General features: G+C 34.8%; 1 protein-coding gene across 3 annotated transcripts in view; it reads right to left on the minus strand.

The window, feature by feature from the left end:
* The window catches only part of LOC110446568 (cartilage matrix protein-like), a 138,381-nt gene that overhangs the window by 6,517 nt on the left and 114,177 nt on the right, over nt 1–17,687 (minus strand). For all 3 annotated transcript variants that reach the window (XM_021491773.1, XM_021491772.1, XM_021491774.1), the window contains 3 exons: nt 7,292–7,484; nt 4,930–5,174; nt 4,238–4,372 (listed from right to left, as the gene is read on the minus strand). In XM_021491773.1, the coding sequence (XP_021347448.1) occupies nt 4,238–4,372; nt 4,930–5,174; nt 7,292–7,484 (573 nt within the window). The remainder of the gene's footprint in view (nt 1–4,237; nt 4,373–4,929; nt 5,175–7,291; nt 7,485–17,687) is intronic.

A 17,687-nucleotide genomic window follows, 5' to 3' on the forward strand; every position in this document is an offset into this window, starting at 1 on the left:
GGGGGGGAGGGGCACGGTAGTCTAATGGTAGGACGCCGGGGTTGCGGTTTCGAGTCACGTCATGGCACTGTGTTGCATCTTTGTTCCAGTCTACTCAGCTGTAAATGAGTACTTGGTTGGGCAGTGCTTACTTGGTTGGGCAGTGCTAGAATTGTTGAATGCTAGGTGTGAGCGCCGAAATGTCAGCACCGGCTGTATGCTCCCCAGGGTGTGGAGATAGATATTGACTGGTTGCAAATTAATACTATTACATTAGAATGTTTTTCTTGACATATACGATGTGAAAAACCTGAGGGTGGTCGAAGCTTTTAATTTTTATGGGGAAATGTGAACTCAAAAGTAACTCATACCATAAAGTTAGACAAGATGATGCTCCTCGATATTTGATCGACCTTGTTTGATGTATAGATAGCTTTGTATGAAAACTACACACAAGAGGGCGTGGTATGCGATGATGACGCCGCAAAGATGACACCGAGATTAGTGTAACCTTGCTTCACAAACGAGATGTGTTTACGTAGAACAAATATATGTGGTAATTAAAGATTAAATAAAACCATCTATAATAATATAATAACTAATATTACGATACATCGATCACAATATCAAAAACAAAGTGGAGATATAAAAAAATAACTACAGGTTTTGTGACATAAATGCTATATATCAACTATAAGGCAGTTTAAGCCTTTATTACAGTACATGAATGCATATAATTAATAGACAACCCACCAGCAGGTAGCAATTAAATGATTCAATCACACACATCAAAGTTAACTTAAAAACAAATTCTTTTTGAATCGAATAATAATAAAGTCAATGAAGATGAAAGCAGGTATTTCGATTACCCCTTAATTACATGTCATTTCAGTGATAGAGATAATTGATATGTGCACTGTTTGTGTGAGTCAACTCATCCCAATTAAAGTATTTTAGGTAATCTTAAGCAGGTTGAGAATGCAAATTAGTGTGTACTGAATCACCCCCCAATACACAGACACCTTTTTGACATATCTTTCTCCCGTATCTGCGTTTGCAAGTTTGATAGAATAAAGACTCGTGTTTGACAACTTAAGAACCTCCCTCCCCCCCACCCCTTCATTGGGTTGAGATTCCCCTATCTCACCCACAAGGGGATGGATTGTTTTGTTTCTCTTACCCTGTTCTCCCATTGTTTATCATTTACACAACGTAATGATAACGTTACATGCTAAATTCGGGATAGACGTGACGTTGATGAATTGTTAACGTGACGTCATTGAATTGTCGAAATTACGTCATTCCATTGCTATGAATAGGGGAATCCCCCGTCTCAAGCCGAGGGTGAGACAAGGAAATCCCACACTGGTAAAAGTGCGGATACACCTGCCCAGGGTAAGATAAATGCATGTCCATTGTACAAAAATCATTTGGGATTAATAGAATCTCTCACCCCTCGGGGAGAGATTCTTAAGTTCCCACACACTCGGCAAAGCCTCGTGTTTGGCAACTGAAGAATCTTCCCCTCGGGTTGAGATTCCCCTATCTCACCTCCAAGGGGGTGAATGATTCTTTTTCTCTTACCCTGTTCTTTCATTGTGTATCATATGAACAATGTAATGACAACGTTACATGCTAAATTCAGGGTTGACGTGTCGTTGATGGATTGTTGACGTGACGTCATTGTATTGTTGAAGTGACGTCACACCATTGTTATGAATAGGGGAATCCCCCCGTCTCAGCCCTAGGGCGGAGACAGATAAATCTAGCACCGGCAAAACGGGAGATAAATCTGTCAGGTGTGGGAGAAAAGGAAATATCACACTGGTAAAAGTGCGGATACACCTGTCCAGGGTAAGAGAAAACTCTATCCAAGATAGGTAAACCCAGTGACCTTTGGTCGGGAAGTACATGTGTCACAAAGTCTTGACTAGGAAGTTAATGAAATAAACTTTACGTTCAAAATCTTCTGTAACAAACCGGCTGATGTTAGGAAAAGTGACGTCATATCGATATGACACATGACGTCATTATGTCAAATTTTTGATCAGTAGAAGTTTTTTTATCACCTAAACAAGTACACTGTACGGCATCTGACATCACTCCACGGAAATAAAGCTTTTTTAAACAATTTTGCCATGAAGCTCTTACAAACTATTTTATTTGGAAATTTATCTTCAGTGGCCGTGCCGTTTCCTTTTCTTTTCGTAAAAAAATGATTTATTCCGGTCAAGAGGTAAGATGAAAAGAATCAATCATGTGTAGGTATACGGGATAAGGTATTCATATAATTTGGTGTCATTTCCTCGTCAAAGCCTTCGTTCTGACCCAATTCTAAACCCTCGGGCGTGGAATTTGTGCTAAAAAACTCGTCCAAGCCTAAATTCTAAATTCTAACCAAATGATACACCCTGTTTGTTATATTGCCGTTCTCTGCTGCTTGCTACTTCCATGTGAAGGGATGGGATGGAAAACGGCATTAAATGATTTCAGTGATGAAACAAGTTAGAAATGTTTGCTTATGTTTTGGAATGAGTTCCCTGGTAGTAACGGGGATTTATTATCTTCCCGGAAATTAGCGGAGTTAACAACTCATTGGACAGATGTGTCAATACGGCATGGGTTTGCATGACGCAACTAAAGTTTTACACCCGGTACCGCGCAACATACACACCTGTATAGCTCTCAAGATAGTTCATGGCTAAATTACATGCCGTAGCACTGTCGCTTTTCTTGTTTTTTGTCAGTGTTTATCCTATGGTGGTAAGACTTGTTTTTTTATTTATTTTTTATTCCAAGACGAGTTTTCCCGTAAATATTTTCTTTGTTAATATTTTGCTTTAGTGATATTGATTTTGAGTTCAAATCACGTTTTTGTTGAAACCTCGTATTCTTTTGTTATTTTCAGTAATGAATTGAAAACGTTTTCCACAAATTATTGTAAGAGTTAACCTCCCACATATCCTGCTTTGGTGAACAGATTTATCCTGTATACTCTAGACTATTGTGTATGTACCGTGCCCATCACACTAATAACATCAACACACAAGATTTAAAATGGCTTGCTGATGCACATTACGCCTTGCATGAATGAATACATAACAAGATATGGTTCGTATAGGACACGAGTTTTCCGTGCACTTTTTCATACTCCTATGAAATGTATTTTATAATCTCCAAACACTTTTCTAATAATATATAATAGTCTCAATTCTGTCGAACTTTTTAATGCCTCGAGCAGGAACCTTTACCCCGATTTAAGAACTTTCGGGCGGGTCCTGAACAAAAAGCAGGAAGCTCATACAGTTTTTGTTTCCAGTTGATGCAAGTTAAGTATCTTTAATAATCGAACGGTATGCTACTGGACACAAAACTGGAAACTCCTGTGGTTGGTAAAGGTACTGCTTACCAAGATAGATTAAGAAAGATCAGTGCAAAACATAACCGAGTGGTTATATCACTGGCGACTACCTAATATGTCTTGGAGGAGTACAGGTATCCAGGAACTGTACGAGTTACCTGCCTGCATTATATGTATATTAATATCATCTAAAATAACATTCTCAGAAATAAATAAAATATATATATATATAAAATTAACGTAAGAAAAATGTACAGATTTGCAGATTGGCAGATTTTATTTTCAATTTACCAAATACAATGTTTCATCTATTGTAGAAATGTTACGTATTCTCAAAATAAAAAAAAAAATACTAAAAAAATATATATTATGTTTTTGTTTACACAGGTAGGAAATACAACCGATATTTACAATATAGGAATATAACTGTTCAAATGTGAAGCAATTTACCCCTCGTCATGTCGAAATTGTTTGTTCCATGAACTATCGAGATAACATAGTATTTGAAATATCATAGTCCAAATGAAAAACCATTCACGCGACCAACAAATGATTTTAGTTGCATTAGTATTCAATATTCCGTCTTTGCGTATTGCAGAGTTATCTTCTCTTGGGAGCAGGTATTGATTGTTACGTCACTTGTTTGTGAGAGTAACGTCATCAATTTTTGAGAAAACGACGTAATTTTCTCACACAAACCAATGACGTAACAATCAACACCTGCTCCCAAGAGAAGATAACTCTGCAATACGCAAAGACGGAATATCAATGTTGCAATTAGTTTCGAGAGGACCAGCAATTTAATTATTCACAATACAAATTATTAAAGGATTTGCCAAAACTAGATAAAATATATGTTGTGTGCCCGTTACAATGTCGCACATAAGTCATACTTACGTCGGCAGAAACGACCGGTGAAAAGGCCAGTGATCATTGAGAGAGCTTGGACGTCTTTGACCTCGAACACGTGCTTGGACGCGGGTTTTGAAGCAATCATAGCTAATTCATCTTTGTTGAATGCGTCGCCAACACCTGATACATAAAAGGGGGACATTAATTCAACTTACTGGTTAGGGATCCCCATATCGCTGCAAAAATCTTTAACCACGCATTGGAATTAAAGTTTTTCCGGCGTGCTATAACTCTAATAAATCGACTCTGAAAGGAAAACCATGCATTGGAAAGAAAAATGAAATCAACAAAAAAAAACCCACCAACAATAGTATTCAGAGTGTAAGAAGTCAATGGGGCTAAAACCGGTTTCGAACCCTGGGTCACTTTAGATTGTTATACTACTGCTCTAGCCAACTGTGCTATCCGGTCAATTAACGTATCCTTGCCCAACTGTTCTAGAGTTAAATCAAAAGTGAAATTAAGGGTAATTTACTGTTTATACGATAACCACAGTGTAGTTGGACAGTTATCTTTAATATTTTAATTCTATAACAAGTGATGAGCTACTGGGATGTGCATCTTGTAGTGTTGGCTGTAAATGTGACGTAAAAGTTTAGTTTTTGCTGATATCCAGAAAATGTTTAAAAATAACTGAAAAGAATCATGCTGATGCAAATAGCCGAGATTTTTCTTACCGATAGCAAACATGTTGATGTTCCTAATTCTGTGGATCCTCTCGGCCATTTTCTCGGTCTTGTAGGGATCAGTCGAAGCGCCATCGGTTACTATGACACCAATTTTAGCCACGCCCCTTCTTGCGCCGTTGGATGGCGAGAACGCTTCGTCCAGCATGCTCTTCAGGGCGAGGTCAGTGTAGGTGTCACCCTTACTCCAAGGTAGCTGCATGATCGCTCTCTTCAAACTTTCGGCATCCTGGTATCTGTGGATAGAAAAATGTATCTGACCAAGTGGAAATCGAATGCGGAGGTTTGTTATAATAAGTCATGTTGAAAGTTACTGATCCTTTATATAAACCACCTGTCCATATTTGGTGGAAAATATACCCGCAGTACATCACAGGATGATCGTATGGTGCGACCAAAGTAAGCCCTTGCTGAAGAATAAGTGTAACTCCGGAGAACGAACTCAAAATGGATCTGCTGTCTCCATTGCTATACTTGGAACTGTTGTCTTTCACTTCCCTCTTACTCAGGGTACCGCCGGTTTTCATACGACCTTAGTTGTTGCGAAGAAATAATTAAAAAAATCTCCAGAAAAATAGATGATCAGTTAGACATTTTAGGGGCGAAAGCGTAAACAAAGAGGTAGTTTGTCTACGAGTGTAGGTGTAAATGTACATAGGTTGTAGATAGTGATATTTCCTGTACAACTTGTGTATCTTGCGTTTTAGAGGGTCAATAACTGATTACATAACGAAATCATTGTATTGAGGACCCCTTTTTCATTTTAAATGTAAAAGAGCTACATGTAACAAGCGATGAACATCATTGTTACCCGTGTGTATATATTAAACTTTAATAATAAAAAAAATAGATTTTGACTCTGCAATGACTGATCATCTAATTTGTTCGTATCGTGCTCAAAACAGTATCGTCTGCCTAAATTACTCCAAATTTGTTGACAGTTACTGTTGTTAGAACGTTTAAGATTGAAACATTGTTTATTCTTGTTATCTTAGGTTTCTTAGTGTATCATAATGATTTCATGATAATGTTGTGTCGAGATGTTTAAAAGGACATCACAATCACATAACGTCTCGGTATTGTGATGTTGTCATATTTACTTATATAACGATATTTCTCTTTTCATATATCTTATATTTACTCTGTTATTCGGTAAAGTCACTCGTGTAATATTCATGCCTATGGAATTATACAATAGAAACTAGTATGCCATTATAAAGTTAAATCAAGTTAATTGACGGACGCGCGCAATCTTGCCCGTATGTCCAAATATATTTTACAACCTGAAATGGTTTAACGTCTCTTAAAAAATCTCAAATCCTTACTTCAACTAAAGTATGTGTAGAATAGCTTACAAATAAAAAGAAATTTTAAAAATATATGAATATAAATAAAAATATGAAAAATATGAAATGACGTCCTCCGGAGCAAAGATCATATGATGACGTCACAACGGAGACAACATCTTCAGCCTTCACAAATAACCTGATGAACACATGTTTTTCGCAAAATGAAGAGAATCAATGAAAATGACACTAAGATCTGATAAGATTTATCCTACCCGCCATGAAGTTTACATTTTATCTTGATAGACGCTCGCTAAAATGTTAAAAGAAAATTTGAAGAATCGCTTCATAAATCACTTATAAACATGACAATTCATGCAATGTCCTATATACAGTGGATCCGGTGCAGTGGCGATATGACGTTTGTTATATCTATATCTATCTTGACTTGACCATAATTTACATAGCAGGTGTCCTCAATGAGACAGAAGATGCTTTCCCTTCCAGAACTCTTTTTTTTAAGGTTCAAATATTTTACTTCCTCAGCAAGTGTTTACTGAGGATGCCAGGGTACTATTCTTATTCCCTTTTTACATTTCCCATGGTCTCCATGTGAACCGTTCCTTTCTCCATCGATATGTTTTAACTTTTTCCAGTTCGAAATAAATTTTATTGACACTCCGACATATATTCTCTTAAAGTCTCTTGATGAATTATACGAACTTATATTCAAAATATATTATTTTGTTCGAATGATCTACATTGTTTTTTCTTAAAATGATGATTTACGCTAAAGGAAATCCGATTTTTCATATTGATAGTTGTAAAGTGGCAAAACAATTTTGATTTTTTTTCTAGGATAGGGAAATGTAAAAGAATATATCAATCCTAACAAACGGTTATATCGAAATGATAAGACGAAATCCCATCCCCTGGTTATAGTACAGTGGGACAGAAGGTATCGACATAAGGTTGTTTCTGATTGGTTGATCTGGTGAGTAAATATAAGTACAATAAGCCAACTTATTGGATGATCTACAAGACAGATAGAGAAGCTAGTGAATTACCTGTTAAGTGGAAACTCGAATTTGGATTCGGTGCTGAAAGTGATCACAGATACTTGACTGTGATCGGGACCAATAGCGAGGTTTTTAATGACGCCGATGACAAAATTGAGTTCTTCCATGTAGTTGGTTAATGTCCTAAGACTCGTGGACTTGTCCAGGATGAACACAATATCGGTGGGACTGGCCTCGCAAACTGTTTATAAATATAAGAGTATATTATCACATTCTATCAAAACATAATGGAGCAGAAAGCTACATAATCTAAATATATTCTTTCATAATAGAAATTATATTTCCACATTGTAAATGAACAAAGGGAAAAAATACATATTTTATATAAATGTTTAAGTGAATATTTCCGTTATGTAAATACAATTTTCATGACAGGATATATCATTGCATAATAGGAATTGGATAACAGGAAAACATGATATATTTCTTCTTAAATGAAGAAGTTAAAAAACACCATATTTTTTGCATCCTTCAATCATACATAATAGAAAAGGTATTCATAAGTTTTAAATACACCAGAAAGCTAATATTTCGATAATGTAAATAATCTTATAAACGGATGTTTCCAAACTGTAACAGCATATATAATAAATAATTATTTACATTTATATACATCACAGAAAAATGTCATACCCTGTCAATTCGTAAGACAAAATTTCAACATGACAGGCAAGACGAATCGACAAACATTCCAGACTAATCATAAACATTTGTTATATATAACATGTGTTATTTCCTGACGTGTGACGTCATAAAGGACACTAGATTTAATTTACAATATCACGGGAAACGCAAGATTGATATAGCAGTTTTCCTCTTCTTTCTTAATTCTTAACATTGAAAAGATAAGAGGAATCTTAAGGTCGTTCCAAAATCGGACTCTCTTTTCATTAAAACCATACAACACGACCTTAGATAATCTCGCTTAGAAATTTGTCGCGGTGTTTTTATGGTCGGTAATACCAATTACCAAGACCACACGAATGTTTTATGCGGAAGAATACACCGATCCGTACGCATAACACTCGATAGGACGTTTACGTCCGCACATTATACAAGTGCTTTCCGTGACGTCATATAAAGACGTAAGTGTTGTATTATATCTAAATTGTCACGTGTTCAATATATGCGTATTATATTTTTAAAAATATCATTCATTATTTTCCGGTATTGGTATTCAATTCGCTTCTCGAAAACTTTAGTCAAATCATGGCCTTGCAAGATGACGTTGAGAACAGTAGATTGCGTCACGTTACTGTTGTATAAACATGATTTTATTTATTCAGAACTCATTCATGTTTGAATCTGTTGATTAGGTCCGAATGCGACCTTGCCAAAAAGGAATTCTGACTTCCATAGTAATACAGTTAAACCTCGATATAATGCCCCTCGTTTCGGTTGCCACCTCGTTTACCGCCAACATATTTCAATGTCCCCTTTTCTTGTTTTCTTTAGAATCCCTTTATACATTTCCCTCCATTTATCGTCAACCCCCTTCATAACGCCAAAATTTATCTGGCCAAGTAGTGGCAGTTTAACGAGTTTTACGGTACAACATGTTGTCAGTGTGAAATACGGAACCATGTATTGCACGGAATGAAAAGTTGTTGCATCATTTTAATAAGATCAATAAGGTATACAAGAAAACAAAGAATACACCTACCAACAATTACAAAGCGATTGGTTGGTGTTTCTTTTTCTTATCTAATTTTTGAACGCCATAACCATTGGTCCATGACTGTTTTAATCGTGTTTAGTTCCTTTCAAAATTAAAAAAGAAAATCTATGGAAATTGTTTATGTGTTACTTGAATTGGATACAATTTCCACTCACTTTGAATCAGGGTTTCAAGGTTACAAATGTACAGGAAAGAGGAAAAACCTCAATAACCTGGCATGTGTTTCTATTGCGTGTCCTGGCGTCAGTGTTGTTATAATTATATTTGTTTTCAACAGTAAGGTAGGCGACACGCACCTAACACCTTTCAGATCGATTGTTTACTCTGGCATAATGTTGTAAATAAAGATGCAATTCTCTTTTTTTTCGATACAGGTTTGATGTCAATACATCTTGCGAACCGCAATATTTCATAAAAGAACCCGGATGCGTCAATGGAAGTAGCTGCTTTGTATGTGAAGGTTTGTCGCCACATTCATACACTTATGCATGCGTCATATTTGACTCACGTAGTAAGTTGAGGTCGTTATGTGTTTACTTTAACGTATTTGAGTTATAATAGACAGGATATTCGCACCTATCCACCATGTTTGTATGCAATATATACAAAAAACAACAACAATTTAGTTGTCACAACAAACATGGTGTGATAACTTCAATCTAACTAACGATGCTGGAGACCACCAAATGTTAAAAGAAATGTCAAATATATATAAACTAAAAAGGAAAGGATGAATTAATGAGTCCTAAGATTGATGAAAGACGTCAAAATATCGAATGCTAATAATAGGCCAAGAGATAAAATATGAGATGTGTCTATATCAGCAGAAAGACTGAATGAGTTTATATTCTAAAAATGTAGTCTGGTGTACAGATAAGGCGAATGTACTTTAAAACATCCATCACATTATAAAATAAACGTGTCATCGAAATCAAAAAGTGAAAGCATTGTTATCTTATCGGTGTGACATATATGCACTATTCATTTACATCTAATTCTCTTCATAACATAATTATTTTATTTAATATCATCGTTTAAGAAGCATATTCAGTTTACATTTTAAATTATCTGCTAAAATAATTTCATACTTTGATGGCAAAACAGTTATTTTGCAAATATTCACAAAAAGAGGAAGTCGGGGCCGAGTTGATATATCAAATTGTTCAAGGCAGAAGTTAAACAGGGTCACTATTGCAACGTGATAACTGGGTTTAAAGGTCGTGTTTGGCATCTTGACTTGATTGTGTGATGGGTGACACGTGTTTCACACAAATGTATGTACGCGTCATTCAAATGTGTCCCATTAATTCCGAGTAACAACACAAAATATGTCATAAAAGTACACAAACAAATGTAATGGTATCAAATTATACTTATGATGTTTGAATATCTACAAAGAATGTATAACCGGACAGGTGACTGTCTTTTAACAAATGGCATACGCGTATCAGATTATTAGGTAATAAAAGGTATACTGCAATTAAAATATTCAATTTTTAATGTATGTTTTTCTTTTTTTCTCTTATATAAATTTCCAGATATTTGTGCCAAAAAGAAAGAAAGAAATGAACAGGATGTACCTGTATATTCATTCCAAATATGTGTAACAAGTCAATACAAAGTCCACAGGCTCAACACCCTAGTCTAGTAGATTTTTTTTGTCAGGACGAATGAATTTTTTCGAGAATATTGATATTGAAGTATAGCTTGGACTTTTTTTTCGTTGCTGTCAAATAAATACTTCTTTTACACATTCAATTTATTCGGAAGAAATCACGCTAAATATCTTGGAACGAAACAGAACGTTTTCCAGTTGACGACGCCAGATTAGAGTTAAGTTACCTCTATAACATGTATCGCCGACAGCAAAGAGGTGGGTAAGACTTTTACCTGTGACAGGTAAACAAACGTGTCCCTTCCAACCACATATATCATCGTATCATTTGTTCGTGTTATAAATGATAACCCCATTAGAGTGTATGTACTACTTATAGCAGACAAAACTACGTTGAGGACAACAGTGCTGATATAATGACAATGTAGACCCTATACTTCACGAGGGATTCCATATAGATTTACTTTTACTATTTTCTACTCAAAACTTAGATCTTGGTGCCGAAGAGTTCTGCCTTGGTTCAACTGATACTTATAAGGTGAACATCAATTCGATATGATGTTCATGCTTCCGCAGTGACAAATAATTGGCCATGATTTGTTTTGTGTTTTGCTCATCACATTGTGAATATATCTGTATTGAAATCTGCAAAAGGAAGGTTTAGTTGTACATTTACATTCAAAGTCGGACAAACAAGTTGAACTGCACGATAACAGTGCCTACCTTATTGTGTAATTAAGTCTATCACTGATTACGATGTGGTATGTAAAACATCCAAACACCGACTCAACACCAGTCTCTCAAACCAACTCACGCATTACCACTACCATAGCTTATACATTATATTGTGATAATACCTGTACATTACATTTTTATCCTATTTTCCAATTGTACTGACAAACCTGCACTAAGATACTATCTTCGGGAAGTCTACAATGTATATTTTGTTTATAATACAGATTCATTTCACAATTAAATCAATGAATACCATTGAAAATGAAAAACGGTCTCTTAACACAGATGGTTTCCAAGGAGATGGTCGCATAAGCAGTTATGTCTGAAAATTTAACCTGTTAATATGTGACGTAATCTAAGGGTGAGATAACGAAATGTCTCCCGGAGTATAACGTGGAAGTAATATGCCATAACTGCAATGACAACATATCCCAATAAATTAATTCTATGGCAGAGATTGCAAATTCGGGATCACTTTGTGATTGATGAGATCATTTCAAAGTGCTTGAAGTAAGTCACAATACCACAGAAGTTTGGCAAAAACAAGTTTTGTTTTATCTAACAAAGGTATTGTTATGATGGAGGGGGGATATTTTTTGTATACTTGACGGCTCCGCCGATAGAGCTTTGCCCCCATTTGTTATCTCATATACAGTAAAGTTGCTAATATTCACGAGGGTTCTAATTTCGCCGATTTCGCGAATGCAACAAATTCGCGAAATTTTGTACCTCGCGAAATGTTTAGATCATGTCCAGAGCATCAAGATTTCACACGTTTGTAATGCCAGTTGAGTTGAGACTACTAGGTCTATGATAGGCCTGTATTATTAAATCTAATAAGCACCGAGAAGAATTTGCGAGTTTCTCTGAAACAGATTTGCAGAAAAATTGTTATTCGTGAAAATAAAACCCCGCAAATAAGTTCCGTAAAAAATCGCGAATTTTTACAACTGCGAAATTATCCAACTATACAGTAGTTAAATTGCCACATTCTCCACTTACAATTATGAAAGAATGAGTCTATTTATGTTCCTAGTTTGACAAAACAAGTCCGCATTATACGGACACCTTGTTATACACAATATACGTGCTTTCTTTAATTCATTTTCAAAGAATAGTGAACTCAGACTGATAATCTCATGCAATGTAACGCCCCTCTATTGCTAATTCATACAAAATACCGCTTTCTTTTCTTAAAAATACGGGCACGTGATTGCTTAGTCATGGGCAGAAAGAAACAACTCACCCTTAAAAACGGGCTGAGACTACACAAAAGATACGAACCACAATGGGATAAGTCCCTTCAGATTTTCCTCCGTTTGTCCTAAAGCAAATGTACTTTATCTACTGAATAACTTTGACATGTTTTCCTTAGTTTAACACTACAAACTCTCGATATCACATACTTAAATGTATATGGTCTGCTTATTAACAACACATGTACTTACAGCTTGATTTAACACATACATCGGTGAAAGTTGTAAAAATGCATTACAATCTTAACCGCATGATGAAGACTGTTTCCATTCAAAAAAACATTATAATATATCATTATTTTAAACTTTAAAATATGTATAGGGATTTGAAATATTCATGCGACGAAATAAAAAGTATGAAAAATTATCAGATATTTGTCAATTAAAGCATTTTGAAAAGTTTGCATTTATCATTTGTTAAGCTAACAGTGCTTTCAACCACCCAGATGTACATCACATCAACACGGAGTTATAAACATTAAACTGTTTTTTTGCAAAGGATGTAAATTCAGGCAAACTTTATACCCGCAAATACCAGCAACTACAGGAAAACTCCAATTTGATGTGCCTTGAATAGGATAGATGTACACCACATTGCATTGTCTTATTGATAAGAATATATATATATATTACAACAGTTGCAAGCTTACTTCATGAGGAATTGTTTTAATACAGCTTTTACTCTTTATTCTTATGAACAACGTATATAGGTATACACTGCATCAAACGTTTGCATTTATGTCAATATATCACGCCATCCTCTATTCCGTCTTTGCGTATTGCAGAGTTATCTTCTCTTGGGAGCAGGTATTGATTGTTACGTCATTGGTTTGTGTGCGAAAATTACGTCGTATTCTCAAAAATTGATGACGTTACTCTCACAAACCAATGACGTAACAATCAATACCTGCTCCCAAGAGAAGATAACTCTGCAATACGCAAAGACGGAATAGAGGATGGCGTGATATATTGACATAAATGCAAACGTTTGATGCAGTGTATACCTATATACGTTGTTCATAAGAATAAAGAGTAAAAGCTGTATTAAAACAATTCCTCATGAAGTAAGCTTGCAACTGTTGTAATATATATATATATTCTTATCAATAAGACAATGCAATGTGGTGTACATCTATCCTATTCAAGGCACATCAAATTGGAGTTTTCCTGTAGTTGCTGGTATTTGCGGGTATAAAGTTTGCCTGAATTTACATCCTTTGCAAAAAAACAGTTTAATGTTTATAACTCCGTGTTGATGTGATGTACATCTGGGTGGTTGAAAGCACTGTTAGCTTAACAAATGATAAATGCAAACTTTTCAAAATGCTTTAATTGACAAATATCTGATANTGTGTTTGGGATATTTTGGGATAATGCAACATCAAAAATGTTCACAAATAAAACTTAAGCATACATACATGTACAGTTCACTGTACTCCAGATGATAACATGAGGGACGACATGATGGCTTTGAATAAATCTACATAATAATCGCAAATATTTTCGTTTTTCTATATAGATAAATCTTTCATATACAATGTGATGAGTATTTGAAGTAAACTACCTAATATACTGTACATATCAAGCAAGAACGCTTTTTATTTAAACAAGATGATGTATGGATTTCCTTCAGTAAAACAAATATGTACAAACCGTTGGTGTGTTTGCACTAGTTAAGGGATTGCATAGTTCGTTAAGACGCCATGACAAAACAGCTTAACGTACTATTTGTTAACACACGTAAGTGTAAATATTTAAAACGAAGGAAAACTGTGATATCTATAGCAAGCAACATCTGTAAGAGACTTCGGAAAAATAAAAGGTTTCGGTAGAATTTTAAAATGGTAGAATGCGAACATATTTAGGGTTAAAATTACAACAAATTTATATTTAATCTCTTGTAAATGGAATATAAAAAACATATATATTTACTTATTTATTTGATTTTTCTAAAGAAAGTTTTCCCAAGGAAAGATATATAACCACAGCTAAAGATCACTCATAAAGTATTGGCTTAATAATATTATATTTATATATATAATACATTATTAGTTAAGACTATTGTTACATTATAACAACTCGTCAAGCGATTATTATCAAAATTTATTTTGTTGTTTATACAACTCTTCAAATAAAAATGGTATTTTTGTGTCAATAAATAAATACATACACAAATGAAAGAGGAAAATAATTCCTGATAGAGGAATAACTCTATGTTTATTTATTTTTTCATTTTATAAAAAAAAGAGTAGGAGAATAAAAAAGAAATAAACAGAAAAAATAAACCTTTCGGTATGCTAACCAATCTTTTAACAATGAGCATTACCAGTATTGCTTTGTGGTCGATATTCATTGTGATGGATGAAAGATAGTACATTAACTCTTCAAGCAGTGTAAATAAATCTGAACGGCAAAATATTATGCTTCTCAGACCCAATTGTCCCGTTGTTAATCTCTGATGTAATACTGATCTTCTCCACCAACGTCCCAAAATCAGAGAATACAAAGAAAGATCGTTTCATTCTTCGAAGGAATTAAATCAGTCACCATGACTAACACAGAACTAGCTAGGTGTGGTCAAGATAGTTATAATTCCAGCCAAAACGGCCATTGATGTTTCTACAAACTTTGATCTGTGGGTGTATTCATTACTCTGAGCTGGATTAAATTCATTGTGAATGCTGACTCAAATACGCCATTGCCGAACACTGCCTAAGGCTTGTCTTAACGATGTATAAATAACTTTAAAAATTCAAGATAAAACCAGTATGACCATAGAGTTGACCGCTTGATCAGGGCAAATAAGCTGGTATCTAGATTCATCAGAATCCAGAGATATGTAATTATCTAAGCGAGTCTTACAAGCACGATCCTCTAATAATCTCCTATCGTATGCAATCAACAGTCCAGATACGATCTGTAGGATCAAAATTGCTCTAAGCCTTATTTGTGATCGTGAGAAAATGAAGATAGGAGTGTTTATTTAACAAAGTAGAAATTAATGTAATAATCAGTGCTTTTTCCCTGACCTCTGATTTATTTTATGTTGTGTTTAAATTCGGAAGGAAAAGTCCACTGTTATATAGAAATATTCTCATCGAACAATTGCTCTAAAACCAAATACAACAAATAAGGACTTGCTCTAAGCCTTATTTGTGATCGTGAGAAAATGAGAGTAGGAACGTTATATGGTTACATATATTATAAAAAATAACTTGTGTTATATTATCGTATTCTACAAATGTGTTATAAAGTTTTGTTTCCCAATAGTCTGAATTCTGTCATATCTTACATGATAACATAGAACATACGACTGATTTCCCTGTCGCTAACCAAGATTATACTGACACTACTGACACATTGTCATAGTCGATCAAACGATTCAGTCAGTTCCTGTTATTGTCACCAAACCATGTCATTTGAGGCTACCAATAGTTGTATTTAACAAGAAAACAATATTTCTATAATGTACATATTGCATCATTAGCTTTTAAAAGAGTAAGCAGACCCATTTATAACTAATTTTAAGCATTTCATAGTGAGGACATGTGACAGTAAGCTATTATACACCCTTAACAAGGTATGCTTTATCATACACCCTTAACAAGGTATGATGTATCATACACCCTTAACAAGGTATGAAGTATCATACACCCTTAACAAGGTATGAGGTATCAAACAACCTTAACATGGTATGAGGTATCATACACCCTTAACAAGGTATGAGGTATCATACACCCTTAACAAGGTATGAAGTATCATACACCCTTAACAAGGTATAAAGTATCATACACCCTTAACAAGGTATGAGGTATCATACACCATTAACAAGGTATGAAGTATCATACACCCTTAACAAGGTATGATGTATCATACTTAACAAGGTATGAAGAATCATACACCCTTAACAATGTATAAGGTATCATACACCCTTCACAAGGGATGAGGTATCATACACCCCTAACAAGGTATGAAGTATCATACAACCTTAACAAGGAATGAAGTATCATACACCTTTAACAAGGTATGAGGTAGCATGCGCCCTTAACAAGGTATGATATATCATACAACCTTAACATGGTATGATATATCATACAACCTTAACATGGTATGATGTATCATACTTAACAAGGTATGAAGAATCATACACCCTTAACATATTATGATGTATCATACACCCTTCACAAGGGATGAGGTATCATACAACATTAACAAGGTATGAAGTATATGAGGTATCATACAACATTAACAAGGTATGAGGTATCATACCCTCTTAACAAGGTATGAAATATCATACAACCTTAACAAGGTATAAGGTATCATACACCCTTCACAAGTTATGATATATCATACACCCTTAACATGGTATGATATATCATACACCCTTCACAAGTTATGATATATCATACACACTTCACAAGGTATGAGGTATCAGACACCATTAACAAGGTATGAAGTAGCATACATCCTTAACAAGGTATGAAATATCATACAACCTTAACAAGGTATGAAGTATATGAGGTATCATACAACCTTCACAAGGTATGAAGTATCATACAACCTTAACAAGGTATGAAGTAGCATACATCCTTAACAAGGCATGAGGTATCATACACCCCTAACAAGGTACGATGTATCATACACCCTTCACAAGGTATGAAGTATCATACAACCTTAACAAGGTATGAGGAATCATACACCCTTAACATATTATGATGTATCATACACCCTTCACAAGTTATGATATATCATACACACTTCACAAGGTATGAGGTATCATACACACTTAACAAGGTATGAAGTATATGAGGTATCATACAACCTTCACAAGGTATGAAGTATCATACAACCTTAACATGGTATGATATATCATACAACCTTAACAAGGTATGAGGTATCATACAACCTTAACAAGGTATGAAGTAGCATACATCCTTAACAAGGTATGAGGTATCATACACCCTTAACAAGGTATGAGGTATCATACACCCTTAACAAGGTATGAAGTATCATACACCCTTAACAAGGTATGAGGTATCATACAACCTTAACAAGGTATGAAGTATCATACACCCTTAACAAGGTATGAGGTATCATACA

Source organism: Mizuhopecten yessoensis, unplaced genomic scaffold, assembly GCF_002113885.1.
Source record: "Mizuhopecten yessoensis strain PY_sf001 unplaced genomic scaffold, ASM211388v2 scaffold2801, whole genome shotgun sequence".
Taxonomy (NCBI): domain Eukaryota; kingdom Metazoa; phylum Mollusca; class Bivalvia; order Pectinida; family Pectinidae; genus Mizuhopecten; species Mizuhopecten yessoensis.